This window comes from Bactrocera tryoni, unplaced genomic scaffold (assembly GCF_016617805.1).
Source record: "Bactrocera tryoni isolate S06 unplaced genomic scaffold, CSIRO_BtryS06_freeze2 scaffold_25, whole genome shotgun sequence".
Lineage (NCBI taxonomy): Eukaryota > Metazoa > Arthropoda > Insecta > Diptera > Tephritidae > Bactrocera > Bactrocera tryoni.
Window position 1 is genome coordinate 8,039,720 of NW_024395977.1, and position 15,681 is coordinate 8,055,400.

The 15,681-nt window shown below is 34.3% G+C and overlaps 1 protein-coding gene and 1 pseudogene across 4 annotated transcripts in view; both read left to right on the plus strand.

The window, feature by feature from the left end:
- Positions 1 to 5,032, plus strand: part of LOC120780462 (cadherin-86C-like) — a 44,641-nt gene extending 39,609 nt beyond the window's left edge. For 3 of the 4 annotated variants that reach the window (XM_040112737.1, XM_040112738.1, XM_040112736.1), the window contains exon 5: positions 4,792 to 4,947. In XM_040112737.1, coding sequence (XP_039968671.1) covers positions 4,792 to 4,947 — 156 coding nt within the window. Of the gene's footprint in view, positions 1 to 4,791; positions 4,948 to 4,998 lie in introns of those variants that run through there. The other variant, XM_040112739.1, reaches the window with a different exon arrangement.
- A 9,883-nt stretch (positions 5,033 to 14,915) lies between these two features.
- On the plus strand, positions 14,916 to 15,109 carry LOC120780985 (annotated as a pseudogene).
- The last annotated feature ends 572 nt before the right edge of the window (positions 15,110 to 15,681 follow it).

Here is a 15,681-nt window from a genome sequence, read left to right on the forward strand (position 1 = left end):
TAGAAGTAATCGGATTTGAACTTTTGTCTAAGGTTGCTGTAATTTCATTAAGGGGTGTTTGTAACAGTTGATTACAACGTGCTTGAATGTTATGTGACAACTTCGATTTCAAATTTTTATAAACAGGACAACCCCTGTAGTTAGCAATGTGATTTCCTCCACAATTGCTTCCTTTTTTTGATTTAATTCGTCTTTCCTAAAGGTGCATTTAGAAGTGGGATGTAAATCACCATATACCACACAAATACTGCGTATAGTATAATATGATTTGGTATGCCCATATTCTTGGCAGTTAGTACATTGTACCGGACCGTTTCTTTTAAGTGGTACTTGAACAGTTACTCTACGATGCAGCAAATATTTCAAATTATATATTATATGGGATGGGTTTCATTTTTTTTAAGTTGATTAGAATTCGGCAACAATTCAATTTTAAACATTGGCTGTGGTACTTTATTTCTACTAAATATATTTACAACAGATTTAATACCAAAAACGCATTCTTCCAGTGCTTCATTGACTTAACTAGAGTCTGCGGCGGACTCTATACCCTTAATTACCACAACTGAACCCTTAGAGTTCTTCAGTTGATTCGAATAATAATTCTTGTTTTTATTTTACAAGATTTAACTATTTCCATAAAATTTTTTTTTAAGTGTAGGGCTGAATTTTTGTTTCATCTATATTGCCTTTTTTCAAAGGCACTATATCAAAATTGTTTGTACCTTCAATTTCACTTAATTTCGCAACAAGAGTATTACTGCTACGCTCGCGCAAATATATTGGGGGTGGTTTGGCTTTAACGACTGTGGTGGTACCCTTCTCATCGTCGTCTGAATTCTTGCTTAGTAAGGCAAATCTGTTGCCATTTTGATTTTATTCTTATTTGGTGTGCCGCCTTGAAATTTTTTAGGATTGACCGCTGACTTTGAAGGACTTAATTTCCTTTTTTTATCGGTACATTCTCACCTTGCGTTATGTTATTATTCGCTGACTGCGTGCTTGCTGGTACCTGCTTAGTTGTTGTTGTGTTCACGTTTGTTGCTGGCCGTTCTCTGCTGCTTTTGTTTTTTGTAAGCTCTGCTTATGGTGCTGTTTTTGGTGGTTTTTACGGAGCGCCTCGAGACACGTCCGTATAGATTGAAAGCTCGCAATTTCTTAATTAACAGTACTTATATAAATAACAGTATTTCAAATACTTTATAATTTCAAATACTATAGCTTAAAATTTGTAAGGATATTTTAAGAATCTAACATTAAAAATTTAACAAGAAAAAACGTAAACTTTGGCTGCACCGAAGCTAATACACCCTTCACAGGTGCATTTCTTTTAGTAACTATGTGTTCGGTTTATATGACAGCTATATGCTATAGTTAACCGATCTGAACAATTTCTTCGGAGATTACATTGTTGCCTTAGAAAATAATCTATACCAAATTTCGTGAATATATCTTGTCAAATGTGAAAGTTTTCCATACAAGCTTCATTCCCATCGCTCAGTTTGTATGGCACCTATATGCTATAGTGATCCGATATAGGCAGTTCCGACAAATGAGCAGCTTCTTGAAGAGAAAATGACGTTTGCAAAATTTCAAAACGATATCTTAAAAACTGAGGGACTAGTTCGTATATATAAAGACAGACAGACGGACATGGCTAAATCGACTAAGCTCGACATACTGATCATTTATAGGTATACTTTATTGGGTCTCCGACGATTCCTTCTGGGTGTTACAAACTTCGTGACAAACTTAATATACCCTCTTCAGGGTATAAAAAGAGAATGTGTTTTAGACTTGTAATTTTCATAAGGAAATAAGACACACATAAATTAAATGTTTGGCAAAGAATTTAACATTATTATAATGATTTTCTATTATATTTTAAAACTAAATTCGGGCAAGTTACCGCTACGGCTAGCTCGAATAAATTCAACAATAACACGCCAAATAATCTCTTTCAAGTCGGCTTATCTACGTAGACAATCGGCTTCACATACTCTCACAAAAAATAGCTCAGCTTTGATAAATTATACGCTTTTGAAAACCCCGCCACAGGCCCACAACCCGAGATAATGTGCTCAGCAATATTTAACTTCAATAAATTGATAGTTTCGATAGCTGAATGGCATGTGCCATCCATCCTCCAATTCAGTTACGAAAAAGTCATTAAGCAGGACTCGAAAGCGCTCTCCATCACCCTAACATTATGGCCAACTTCATTTTTAAAGAAATATGATCCAATGATTCCCTATGTTCATAGAGTACACCAAGCAGGAAGTTTGAGAAAGAAAAAGTAATGGCTTGTTATCATCATTCTTCATGCGATCTTTTTGTTTATTAACGAATTCATTCAAACCAAAAAGAAGCTTCAACGCTAGCAAAATTTTGTTGTGAAAATCGGGATCGGTAGCCACCTTTTTGTACTCAATGACCAAACGTGCGACGCGCTTGATGGTCGTTGGTTTTAAATTTTTGCACGAATTGGATTTTATAAGCCAAGTTCCAAATGCTTCGCTCAAAGGCCGATGCTGTTCCATAGCAGATTATGTCGACCAAATATGGGACACGGTGGGCGATAAGTAGCACGAACAAACCATTATTTTGTTAACAAATGTGCAGATTTGCAAACCTTGTTTCGTTTTGAGTGATTCTATATATGTACATATTATTCTATGTAATATACATGGGGTACTCACAACGTGTCATAAAACATCGTAAAATCATAAAATCATAAATTTTTATACAACTCTTAACGCTATGTTTTCGGATAGTTACAACTTATAACTTTATGAGACTTTCACATAGTGACAATATTACAAGTCGCAAACTCACCCACGGCAACATGTTGCTTCGTGCCCGACATAATGTATTTACTCTAAAATCTACTTAATTAACCAAAGTGAGATAAATTAGGATAAACTCAACCAAAGGGACAAAATTGAATATATTGGGTATTTGAAAAAAAAAGTCAATCAAAAATCAGTAGTTCCCTTTGTTATATCTTTATATTTCTATGAAGTCCTTAATTCCTTGTTAGCTGTGAAATTTGAAAATCTGAAGAGGTGCCAGGTTTTTTTAGTTGGTAAAATATAAAATAAGTGAAATATGTGAAATGAACCTATTAGAGATTGGGGCCAAAACGCAAAATCATAGTAACCCAACTTTAGTAGAAAGTTGCGAACGCATTCTGTCTTTTTTCAATTTCAATTACATATTATTTTATGGTGTTTTAAAAATCTTTCCACAAAAGATACACTCACTGTACGTAAGAAGAAGTGTTAAATGAGTATGCGGAATGTAGAATTGCAAATATAAACTAATTTGAAGTAAATAGATTTACTTACTCACTAAGAGTTGCAATATGAGCATATTTACATTAATAACAAGTAAGGAAGGGCTGAGTTCGGGTGTCACCGAACATTTTATACTCTCGCATGATAAAGTGATAATCGAGATTTCATTATACGTCATTTACATATTTTTCAAATACCGTATTTTTGTAAAGTTTTATTCCGCTATCATCATTGGTTCCTAATGTATGTATATATTATACAGAGAAGGCATCAGATGGAATTCAAAATAGCGTTATATTGGAAGAAGGCGTGGTTGTGAACCGATTTCACCCATATTTCGTACATATCATCAGAGCGTTAAGAAAATATTATATACCGAATTTCATTGAAATCGGTCTAGTAGTTCCTGAGATATGGTTTTGGTCCATAAGTGGGCGAGGCCACGCCCATTTTCAATTTTAAAAAGCCTGGATGCAGCTTCCTGCTGCAATTTCTTCCGTAAAATTTAGTGTTTCTGACGTTTTTTGTTAGTCGGTTAACGCACTTTTAGTGATTTTCAACATAACCTTTGTATGGAAGGTGGGCGTGGTTATTATCCGATTTCTGTCATTTTTGAACTGTATATGGAAATGCCTGAAGGAAACGATTCTATAGAGTTTGGTTGACATAGCTATAGCAGTTTCCGAGATATGTACAAAAAACTTAGTAGGGGGCGGGGCCACGCCCACTTTTCGAAAAAATGGCGTCCAAATATGCCCCTCCTTAATACGATCCCTTGTGCCAAATTTCACTTTAATATCTTTATTTATGGCTTAGTTATGACACTTTATAGGTTTTCGGTTTCCGCCATTTTGTGGGCGTGGCAGTTGGCCGATTTTGCCCATCTTCGAACTTAACCTTCTTATGGAACCAAGGAATACGTGTACCAAGTTTCATCACGATATCTCAATTTTTACTCAAGTTACAGCTTGCACGGACGGACGGACAGACGGACGGACAGACAGACATCCGGATTTCGACTCTACTCGTCGCCCTGATCACTTTGGTATATATAACCCTATATCTGACTCTTTTAGTTTTAGGACTTACAAACAACCGTTATGTGAACAAAACTATAATACTCTCCTTAGCAACATTGTTGCGAGAGTATAAAAATTAGTTAACAATCAGCAGTAAATAGTTTTTATTTATTTTAAAGATTTTTTAAATATGTAGAATGGAATGATAAATGGTAGACATTTTAATTTCTTTGGCGGAATTTTCTGTATTCGAAGGTGATTTCCGCGAATGCGATCGGGCATAGCTTTTGCGGTTTAATTGATTTAAACCACGCATAGAGACTGCCATCCACTATGCCATCCACTATGTATACACGTTGGAGAAAAACGATCAATAGTGCAGTTCGTCAAATTGTATCCCTATTCTCGGTTGAGATATTTTTTAGATTCATTCCTTATTTAAGCTTTTCTTAATATTACTTTCCTTATGTTTAAAGGATGCTTACGCTGAACCCGGCCAAGACAACCGCAACATTGCTGGACTCGAACTAGTAGTGATTGTTCAAGACGTACAAGATCAGCCACCTGTATTTACATCAGCATCACCTGTTACTAAGCTAACAGCTGGTATTATTCCAGGCGATAAGGTATGATGCAAAACACTTTGTAAATATTTATACACATATTACTACTTAATTTTATAGTAACTAAGCAAGTAAGGAAGGATAGATTTAACCGCACATTTTATACTCTCGCAATGTAAAATGATATATGGGATATATACATATGTACTATATATACATATATATGTACATTTAATTATACATGGTTTTCCTATAAGAGTGATATGGTTTATTTTCAAAAAAAACACACAAACAAACAAATTCAATTTTTTTAATGTGAAGTACAAATTCAACTAAGTCAAGTCGGATGTTATATATAGCACGTTTAATATTGACTTCTAAAGCCTGAAGAGTGTCTGGTTTATTGCTAAAGACCAACGACTTCAAATAACCGCACAAGAAGTAATCTAATGGTGTTAAATCACAACTTCTTGAAGACCATGCAATAATAATAATAATACCAAACGATTACCCTCCTTCCATCCAACCGACGCGAGGGGCGCAATCTGCAAACGGGCGGACTTAGCCGAGTCATAAAAGGCAAGATAGATTTAAGAGTTGCGATCTTAGGCTGCTCAGCTACAGAAACAAAAATTTCAACATCCAAAATTATGAATTAGATTAAAATTAGTTTATTATTTTTAAATGCTACTTGTTAAGAGTAGAAAAAAATTTTTTTAATGTTAAAGAAAGGGTATGATTGAAATAGTGACATATACGTCGGAATGATTCGTTTAACTGAAAATTTATTCGAGAAAATTTTAAAAGTAAAGGTCTAAACTGCCTGGTAGAGCGTGCGGGAACGTTAAAATTAATATCAGATAAGAGAGATGGACACAGATAGACAGACCCATTCATGAGTTTTACAAGAAATATTATACAAAGTATTTCCTTACGATTGGCGAGTGTAGGGAGATTTATAAGTTTTAAACGGTTAGTATAAGGGGGAAGATTTGGCTTGGAATCCCAATGGAAATGATTTAAGGCAAAAAGTAAAAATTGTTTTTGGACGGGCTCTAACTTCTCCGAATGGACTTGAAAACTAGGGTTTCAAACCACAGAAGTATACTTTAAAAGAGGCCTCACCAAAGATGTAAAAAGAATTTTTGTAGTAAGCGGATCTCTAAATTCTTTAGACCAACGTTTAACAAAACTAAGATTGAGTTTGGGTTAATTACTCTCAGATCAACAAAATTGCATATTTTATAATACGTATGAAGTATAGTCTACAGATCTACGTGAAAAGCATATCGTTTTACATTTTTTAAGATTCAATGGCATATTATTTCTAACACACGAAGAAACTAGGTTGTTTAAGTCTGTTTGCAACTGACATCTTTCTCTATTTAAAGTATATGATTTAAAAAGTTTTACATCGTCAGCATATAATAAAACTCTTGAATTCTTAATAACATATGATATATCATTAATAAACAACAAGAACATAATTTTACCAAGATAGTTACTTTGAAGAACGACTGAAGGAACATTGATTATGTAAGAAAAAGACTCGTTAAATACCATTTAACTTGTTGAGTTCTATTACTAAGGTAAGAAGCAACCCATTTTAGAAATATTGGTTGAAAACCAGGAAGATCAAGTTTATTCAACAGAATTGAATGGTTTACATCAGTATGCTTATTCCCTTTACGAAAACCGTGGTGAGAACAAAAAATTAATGGAGAAATCCAGAAGGTTATTTCGTCGTTATAATTGCTTCAAAAAGTTTTAGATATTGCTGACAACTTAGCTATTCCCCTATAGTAGTCAATGGACCACCTAAATCCACTCCTATGCAAAGGAATTATAAATGACTTTTTCCATATACGAGTACATGCTTATTTCCTTGCTTAAGGGATGATTTATTGGACAGGTACTGTAAATAGTTTTATTAAGGGTTGGTATATGTATATATTTTGCAGCTTTTTTAAGAAAGCATGAGGGAATCATATCTGGGCCATAATTAAATGATTGGTCTCTCATATTTAACCGATATAAGACCTTTGCTTCGGAAATGGTGGATACTTTAATTACAGAAATCGGACATAACTCGTGCTGATGCAGAACATTTTTAGAGATTTTGAAGAGTAATTGGACCTAAAGAATTCAGCAAACATATTAGAAATTGTGTGATTGTCACTGAACATAGTAGACTTATATTTTATTGCGGACGGAAAATTAGTACTTGCGTTTGGAGTTGACGGAACCATAGAACAATTTTAGATTACGTATAATATTTTTTTTTACTTTGTTTATATAATTGTTATAACACATTTTGTTAAGTTCAGCAAATTGTCGATGCAATTTAGAATATTTTGAATAGTCAACAAGTAAACCATTTCTTTTAAAAAGTTTGAGAGCACAAGACTTTTTATTATTTAATTTCCATAACTCTCTCAAAAACCATAAGTTATAATTCATTTTTTTTAGTAACAACATATTTCGGAACATATTGTTCAAACAAATTTAAAATAGTTTAATTCAAAAGGGAGGCACTAAAATCAATATTGGCAAAATTTTTTGAAATAATGGCGCTTCCAACTTTTCTCACACTTTTCGATTGTTCTACGTGCTGTGTGGTACATAGCCCCTTTTGGTTGGAACCATAAAAAGTTGATTATCATCGAACTATATCGCTTTCCATTGACAGTAACTGTGTCGCCAGCTTCATTTAGAAAGAAATACGGACCGATGTTTCCACCTGACCAAAAATCACACCAAACTTTCATTTTATGTGAATGTATTCATTGTTCATCAATAAATTGTGGATTTTCTTCGCATCAAAATAGAAAGTTTTGTTTATTTATCGCACCACTCAGATGAAAGTGAACATCATCGGAGAAGATGATTTCTTAAAACATCGTTATCGTTTTCAAGTTGTTTTAAGGCAAAATCAGCAAATTCACGACATTTTAGGTGTTCCAATGGTTTCAGTTCTTGAGCTCCAAGAGCTTCAGTCTGCCAGGTTGTGGTTTGGGACAGTCCCAACTCTAGAGAACGTCTTGAAATTCGCAAATTGCGGTATTCAACAACAAATAACTAACGGCAGCCATATTTTCATTACTTCGAGCGGTTCTTTGTCTTATTAGCACTTGAAGGTTATGTAAAGAAAATTTACACTCGAAATTTTCAACAACTCGACGAACAGCGAAAACAGGTGGACGATTATACCATAAAATGGCAAAAGCATACGAAAGGTTGCAAATGGAGAACGATTATTTTGATAATGAAATTGAATAATTTGTAAACGTTGTTCTTGCGTATATCTTTCCATGATGAATAGAATGAAGAGTACATATCTTGGCATATTAAAAATTGCGGTAGCGACACTTAGACATCATATCATCCATATTGGAAGACTCGGTATATACGTGTATATTTTCATTAAAATGCTGTCAATAATTGCATTCAGAGGCAAGAAGATATACTGTTATTAGAAAGAAATTATTTCTGAATTAGGAATTATGCTTTCTAACATATATAGATGCGGTATAAAGTCAACCGAAAGTTCAAACATATTTATGTTAGTAGGTAACGGGTTTTTCAATAACAACTTTTTTTTAAATAAAACAAAAGTGATTTGGGACATCAATGAAATTCTTTATTCCTGTGAAAGTACATTCGATGCCATTATGTATGGAACTCGATTTATTTTGCATGACCACCACGGCCACGCTTGCTGAAGTACAGACGCTGAACCCAATTTTCGACGGTTTTCAAGCATAAATCGGCCGATATGGCTGCAATTTCACCTTCGATATTCATACAGAGTTCGTCAATCGTCGCTGGGTTGTGGGCATAGACTATAAACTTGACGTAGCCTCACAGGAAATGGTCTAACGGCGTCAAATCCCGAAACCGAGGTGCCACTGGGCCATTTCGTGAGATAACACGTTCACCAAGCTTGATTTTCAATAAATCGATTGTGACATTCGCTTTGTGGCTTGTGACACCGTCCTATTAGAACTACTTATTGTCCAAGTCCATATCATCCGATCCGGGTCAAAAATATTCGGTAGCTTTAGCGATACCCATTCATAGTAACATGCCGGTCTTGTACTTTCACAGGAATAAAGAATTTCATTAATATGCCGTTTTTGTTTTATTTAAAAAAAAAAACTTTTGTAGCGCAGTATTGAAAAACCCGCTCTTAAAGTAGAGGCCACTGACTCCAAATTTCGGTAGTCAAATTTAATAATTTCGACTCGTTGTTGGATCGTATATCTTTCCATGATGAATTGGCAGACATCGCTGAGGAGAAATGTCAAAAGAGCGAGAAAAAATATGGCGTCGTTTGCTGTCCCTATCGGTCTACTTTTGTAGCGTTCCTATTGAAAAAAGGAAAATGCTGCATCACAGAAATATTCTGCCCGAAGTTAAATATTGGAACACATCAATTAAGCGATACGTTCGGTAAAAAATCAACCAAATGCCAAAAATGACCAAAATGAGATATAGACATTGCTGCTTGGTCCAGTGGACCCTGAAAAATTCGCTAAATCACCGATTTTAAAAATTTGGACCTCATCAGGTGATCTCTCGGACGCATACCTCATGATATAAACATTTCGTCAAAATTCAGTATGTTTGTTAATGTAATTGAAGGGTGAATTTTAGAGCACGATAAAATTGTAAAATTTTTTTCTCACTGCAGATAAATCGACGAAATTTTGTGTACTCAATGAAAATTGTTCGTGCTAGATGATAGATATTTTTTCACGGCTCATTTATTTAAGTAATAATAGTTTACATACATTTTTGTTAAACAATTAAAAATTTTCATGCCTTCTTCCCGGTCAAAAAAATTTGCAAACTATGTGACACAACGCGGAAAACGTTCACCTTTAATAATTTGCAAAAACCAATTTGTTCATTTATGCCATTCCGAAAATATTGAACTTTTTGTCTCCCATTGTCTCTGCCGCAGATTAAGAGATACGATTTTTTGTTACTTTTATACATAACAATTGTTATACATATAATACTTTACCATTGTTATAATAAATATATAACAAATAGGTATGACATAAAATAACCTAAAATTTAATTAAATGTTAAGTAATTTGTGCGATATTTTTAGAAATTTCTTATGAAATTTCCCATTTTCAATCATATACTACTGTGATCAAATTGAAAGTATTTTTTTAATTTACACTTTGCGTGTTTTTCGAATCAGTAAATTTTTTTTCTGTAATACTATGTTCGGACCGACATTGAAAACATCTTGAAAACACATTTGTGGGTTATGGAATCTAAGTCATTCGGACCGACAATGTGTGTTTTCCATGAGTTTTCACTGACAACTCACAAATTAATTTGTTTGTATTTTTTCTTTTCCATTTTTCAATACCAATAGGGGGATTCTCTTGCTCTTGCAAGATTTCACGATGACACAAAATGCAAAAATCCTATACCGAAATGTGCAAGGCCAAGTAAGCACCAATTGCAGAATCTAGTGATATATGAACAGTTGATTCGGCCAATTTATTGAGAATGACTATTGTGCATGACTATTTTTTTATATTTTATTGTGAATTAGCAATTGCAAATAATTTTCTGCGTGTGTTTGTTGTTGTGCTGTTGCACCAAAAGGAAAATTCTGCAATCCGTGCGCCGCGCAAGGGTTTTGCAAGAGCAAGAGAATCCCCCTAATATGACAATATCAAGTGACAGCTGTATTTGTATTTTGAATGTAAGCAAATATCAATTGACAATTTAGAGCCTGCAAAATATATCTTCTAATAAAATCGAGTAAACTAGAGCAGACGCCGATTATAATGAGTGAAATGTAAGTTTCAACGAAAGCTGGTTTTCAATGTGTTTTCGTTTGACAGATTTTACATGGACGAAAACACAAGTTTTAGGGCGAAAACCAGTTTTTCCCACGAAAACATGTTTTCATTGTCGGTCCAAACATAGTATAAGTTGGTAGTTATATCCAAATAACTAAATTTCATGTCAAAATATTTATTAGTATTTGAGATACGCGTCGTTTTGTGAGGCACTAAAAGCGAATTCTTCGATTTTTACTATGTCACCACATTTTCAACTAATATCGTGTCGCAACCACCGCATTCGCCTGATTTACATTCGGGTAACTTCTGGCTAATCAGCAAATTCACATGACCATTCCGAGAACACCGTTTTGACTTAATCGCAGATATAAAAGCTGAATCAAAGAAAGCTCTGATGGCCATAACGATGGAGGATTTTTCCAAGTGCAATGTTGACTGAAAAATTCGTTGGCCTGAGTGTATTGCAGCAAGAAGGGTTTACTTGGGGGGAGATGAAATAGACAAAATTCACCTTTCAATTTGATGACAGTATGTAGTATAATATTTTCCACACTTGAATCACCATTTGAGAAATTTTTTTTTTTATTTCTATTTTGTGTTTTTTTTTTTTATTTCTATTGCTTTATTCAGGCGCCTGCTTAGAGTGGGATGTCGCGAAGAAACTTCACTCAGCTGCAATTACGAAATTTTTGATGTGAAACATCTATAGGCGCGGGTAAACAAGAGTTTCGCCGTGGCGATCGCCACGCTATATTACGTAGTAGTCTATACGTAGTCTATATGTAGCATATATGTATATAGTATATACATATGTATATATTTCTACGCGGCTTGCAAAAATCTGTGCCGAAATGTATGCAAGCTCATCCATAAACATACATATTTACGCTGGTTTGCTGGAGAGGCTGTTACAGCGGCAAGGGAAGCAGTGGCAATTGACGACCGTTCGTTTGTGTTTTCGGCAAAGCTCGGATTTTCTACCAACAACATAATGTTGTGATGCTTTGTCGTCGCGTCAGTTCTTCGACACATTGAAGTGCTGAACACAATGTTCGCGACACGACATGGCAGCACGACAGTGAACTGAAAATGGCGTCCTACTACAAGGCCATTTGTGAGAAGGCAGCAACATAACATTGGCCGGCATGTACACAAGACAACACAGCTGTACATTTTGCATGTACACAATTTCGTTGTGGCCATACTAATACCTTGCGCTTCAATGCAATTTTAATATTTCGTTCAAAGTGAAGATTTATATGCAAAAAATAAGTAAATAGGTATATTTATTTGTTTTAAATTATCAATTGTTATTGCCAATAATATAATAGAGCTATTTTATGCTTTTATTTGTAAAATAACGTCAAGTTTGTTAGAGCTTTGAATAATTTTACATTTTACATAATACATAGTTGCATCACCACTCTACCTCCTCTTTCTACCTTCCATTCTACTGTCGTCCTACTGTCGTTGGCAAATATAAGAATATATTGAAGTTAGCGAGAGCGACAAAAAATTTTTAAATAAATAAAATAAAATAAAATATAATAAAATGAAATAAATAAATATAATAAAATCAAATAAAACATAATAAATCAAATAAATAAAATCAAATAAATAAATAAAATAACAAAAACACATGCCAATAACAGATGATCATCCGACGTTGACATGATGACCGTTCGCTACGACCTCAAAACTAAACTGTTGTTTGACGTTAATTTGAACATTTGCGGGCAAAACATTGAACATCACTAACATATATGCACTGTTTGACGCAATTATTTGATCGTCTCCAGGGCACTTTCGACAAAACGTGAGCTTCGCTATTGGTTGTATGTGACAACGGAGATTTCGCATGGAGCAATAAGTGTACGCATTTACATACAAAGTTGTGTGTAGACAAATTTACAAATATTATACGTATGGTATGTCATATTTGCTTACATGCACACATAATTATGTATATTGATATGTACGTGAATTTGCGCGACCGCTTGGTCTTTTAATATGTCATCAAACATAAGTGTTGTTTTTGTAGAACAATGTTTCAGTTTTTGGTTGGTGACATATTCACATCATTTGCATTATTTGTTTTTCTTTCGTTTCTGTTTCATTTCTGCGAATTCTCAACTATTTTGTGTGACTTCCCAATAAACCTTTCCATAAGCGAACGGCAATAGAGTTATAGAATAAGCTTATTGTAATGATTTTTCGAAAACGTTTAATAAGCATATTTATGAAGGGTTTATTTGATTATAAAATAATAATACTTTTATAAACGTGCTTTGAAAATGATTCACATAGTAACAACATAACAAATATGATTGTAGTTGACTTAGGCCTCGCTATAGTTTTGTAGCTCTGTTGTGTACATGAAACTTAAAAAACTTACGCTCGCTACAGTTTTGCAACAACACTTGCAACAGACTTAGGCTCAATACAGTTTCCAAAGCTTATTGTTTCGTTTACCGTTATTCTGTCGCGCCGTTGTTAACGTCTTCACATTTTTCATTGTCATTGCAAAATTTTATACGAAATGAATACGGTGAGAGTGAACATAATATCTTAAAATAATTTAAAATGCCATATAAAATAAAACAGTGTGTTCGTAATGAGTCTAGTGAAGATGTTAGTTTGTTAAGTGCAAAAAAGAAAAAAAGAATAATGAAGATGAGGATATTGCAACCAGCTCCAGTCAAAATGATTTTAGTGAAACAAATATTATTTAACAATAAAACATATACAATTAACAATAAAAACAAGTAAGGAAGAGCTAAGTTCGGGTGTCACCGAACATTTTATACTCTCGCATGATAAAGTGATAATCGAGATTTCATTATACGTCATTTACATATTTTTCAAATACCGTATTTTTGTAAAGTTTTATTCCGCTATCATCATTGGTTCCTAATGTATGTATATATTATACAGAAAAGGCATCAGATGGAATTCCAAATGGCGTTATATTGGAATAAGGCGTGCTTGTGAACCGATTTCACCCATATTTCGTACATGTCATCAGGGTGTTAAGAAAATATTATATACCGAATTTCATTGAAATCGGTCTAGTAGTTCCTGATATATGGTTTTTGGTCCATAAGTGGGCGATGCCACGCCCATTTTCAATTTTTAAAAAAGCCTGAGTGCAGCTTCCTTCTGCCATTTCTTCCGTAAAATTTAGTGTTTCTGACGTTTTTTGTTAGTCGGTTAACGCACTTTTAGTGATTTTCAACATAACCTTTATATGGGAGGTGGTCGTGGTTATTATCCGATTTCTTCCATTTTGAACTGTATATGGAAATGCCTGAGGAAAACGACTGTGTAGAGTTTGGTTGACATAGCTATAGTAGTTTCCGAGATATGTACAAAAAACTTAGTAGGGGGCGGGGCCACGCCCACTTTTCCAAAAAAAATTGCGTCAAAATATGCCCCTCCCTAATACGATCCTTTGTGCCAAATTTCACTTTAATATCTTTATTTATGGCTTAGTTATGACATATTATAGGTTTTCGGTTTTCGCCATTTTGTGGGCGTGGCAGTGGGCCGACTTTGCCCATCTTCGAACTTAACCTTTATATGGAGCCAAGGAATACGTGTACCAAGTTTCATCATGATATCTCAATTTTTACTCAAGTTACAGCTTGCACGGACGGACGGACGGACAGACAGACATCCGGATTTCGACTCTACTCGTCACCCTGATCACTTTGGTATCTATAACCCTATATCTGACTGTTTTAGTTTTAGGACTTATAAACAACCGTTATGTGAACAAAACTATAATACTCTCCTTAGCAACATTGTTGCGAGAGTATAAAAAATTAGCTCAACTGTAATCTCAAATGAAATGAAATAAAAGAGAAATAACAATACAACAATTTAAAAACGCTTACTATTTTTCACAAGCTTATAAAAATTTCGCTAAACTAAGCTTATTCTAAGCATGTTTAGAAAACTATTCTTTCAGTAAGCTTGTTCTATAATTAGACTTCTAAGCTTGTTGTATACTTCGACTATTAAGCTTATAGCGAGGGATCGTTTTTCTTTATTCTATAATTATTAAAAAGCCTTTCACAACAGTAGTCACTACAGTTTCCTAAGCATAAGGCTTAGGGCAGCAAGCTTGTTACAAGTTATTTCCAAAGCGTTTTGGTATGTTGGGTTTTGGTTCAAATACTCTGCGTTGGTCGTTAAAAAGTTAAGACTATACTTCACAGGATCATTTCTGTAGTCAGTCTTCATTTACGTTCTTTGCAAATCGAAAGTATTAGCACCTGCGATGAGGAGGTATATCGTTTTATCTGACAGCGTGAGGTTTATGAATTTCATTTCTAATTTTGTCTTGTGGCATATTAGAAATGATGTTTCCTCGATGTAGTGATGAGCGAAGTAGCGATTTTTTAGTTTCATGGCTACTTTTCTTAATAACATAGATATTTTAAATAGTTCTACGCAGTCACCGACTAAACCTCGTTTTAAGCAGTTGAGTTAGCGTCTTTCTCTGAGTTTATAGCTATTCATATAGCTCTCTTTTGGTGTTCTTTTTTTTTTATTTGCACTACGGTCTGCTTACTTTAAGTAACGCGATTAATACTTATTTTAAGTGAGAAATATAATCCAATACTTACATCAGTGTATTATAACTTTTCCACTATGCCTCCGGCGGGCTTCCAGTTCGGGGACAACAGGTTTGCTGCGCTGGCCCAAGGTCCCCAACCAAAACGTAAAAAATCGTATCAAAAACTGCAAGATGCTTTTCCTGGCTTACCGCCAATAAAAAGTGATGATCCAAAGTATATTGTGATTAAATCCGACGAGAATTCTACACCCCTTTCGAAGGTTTCTTGTTTTCGTGTTTACAATGCCTTACTTACCGTGAGCAAGGATATAAACAAAATTAGTGAATTACGCGACGGCAGCCTATTACTGCTAGTGAAAAATAAGCAAGTAGCAGAAAAGTTTATAA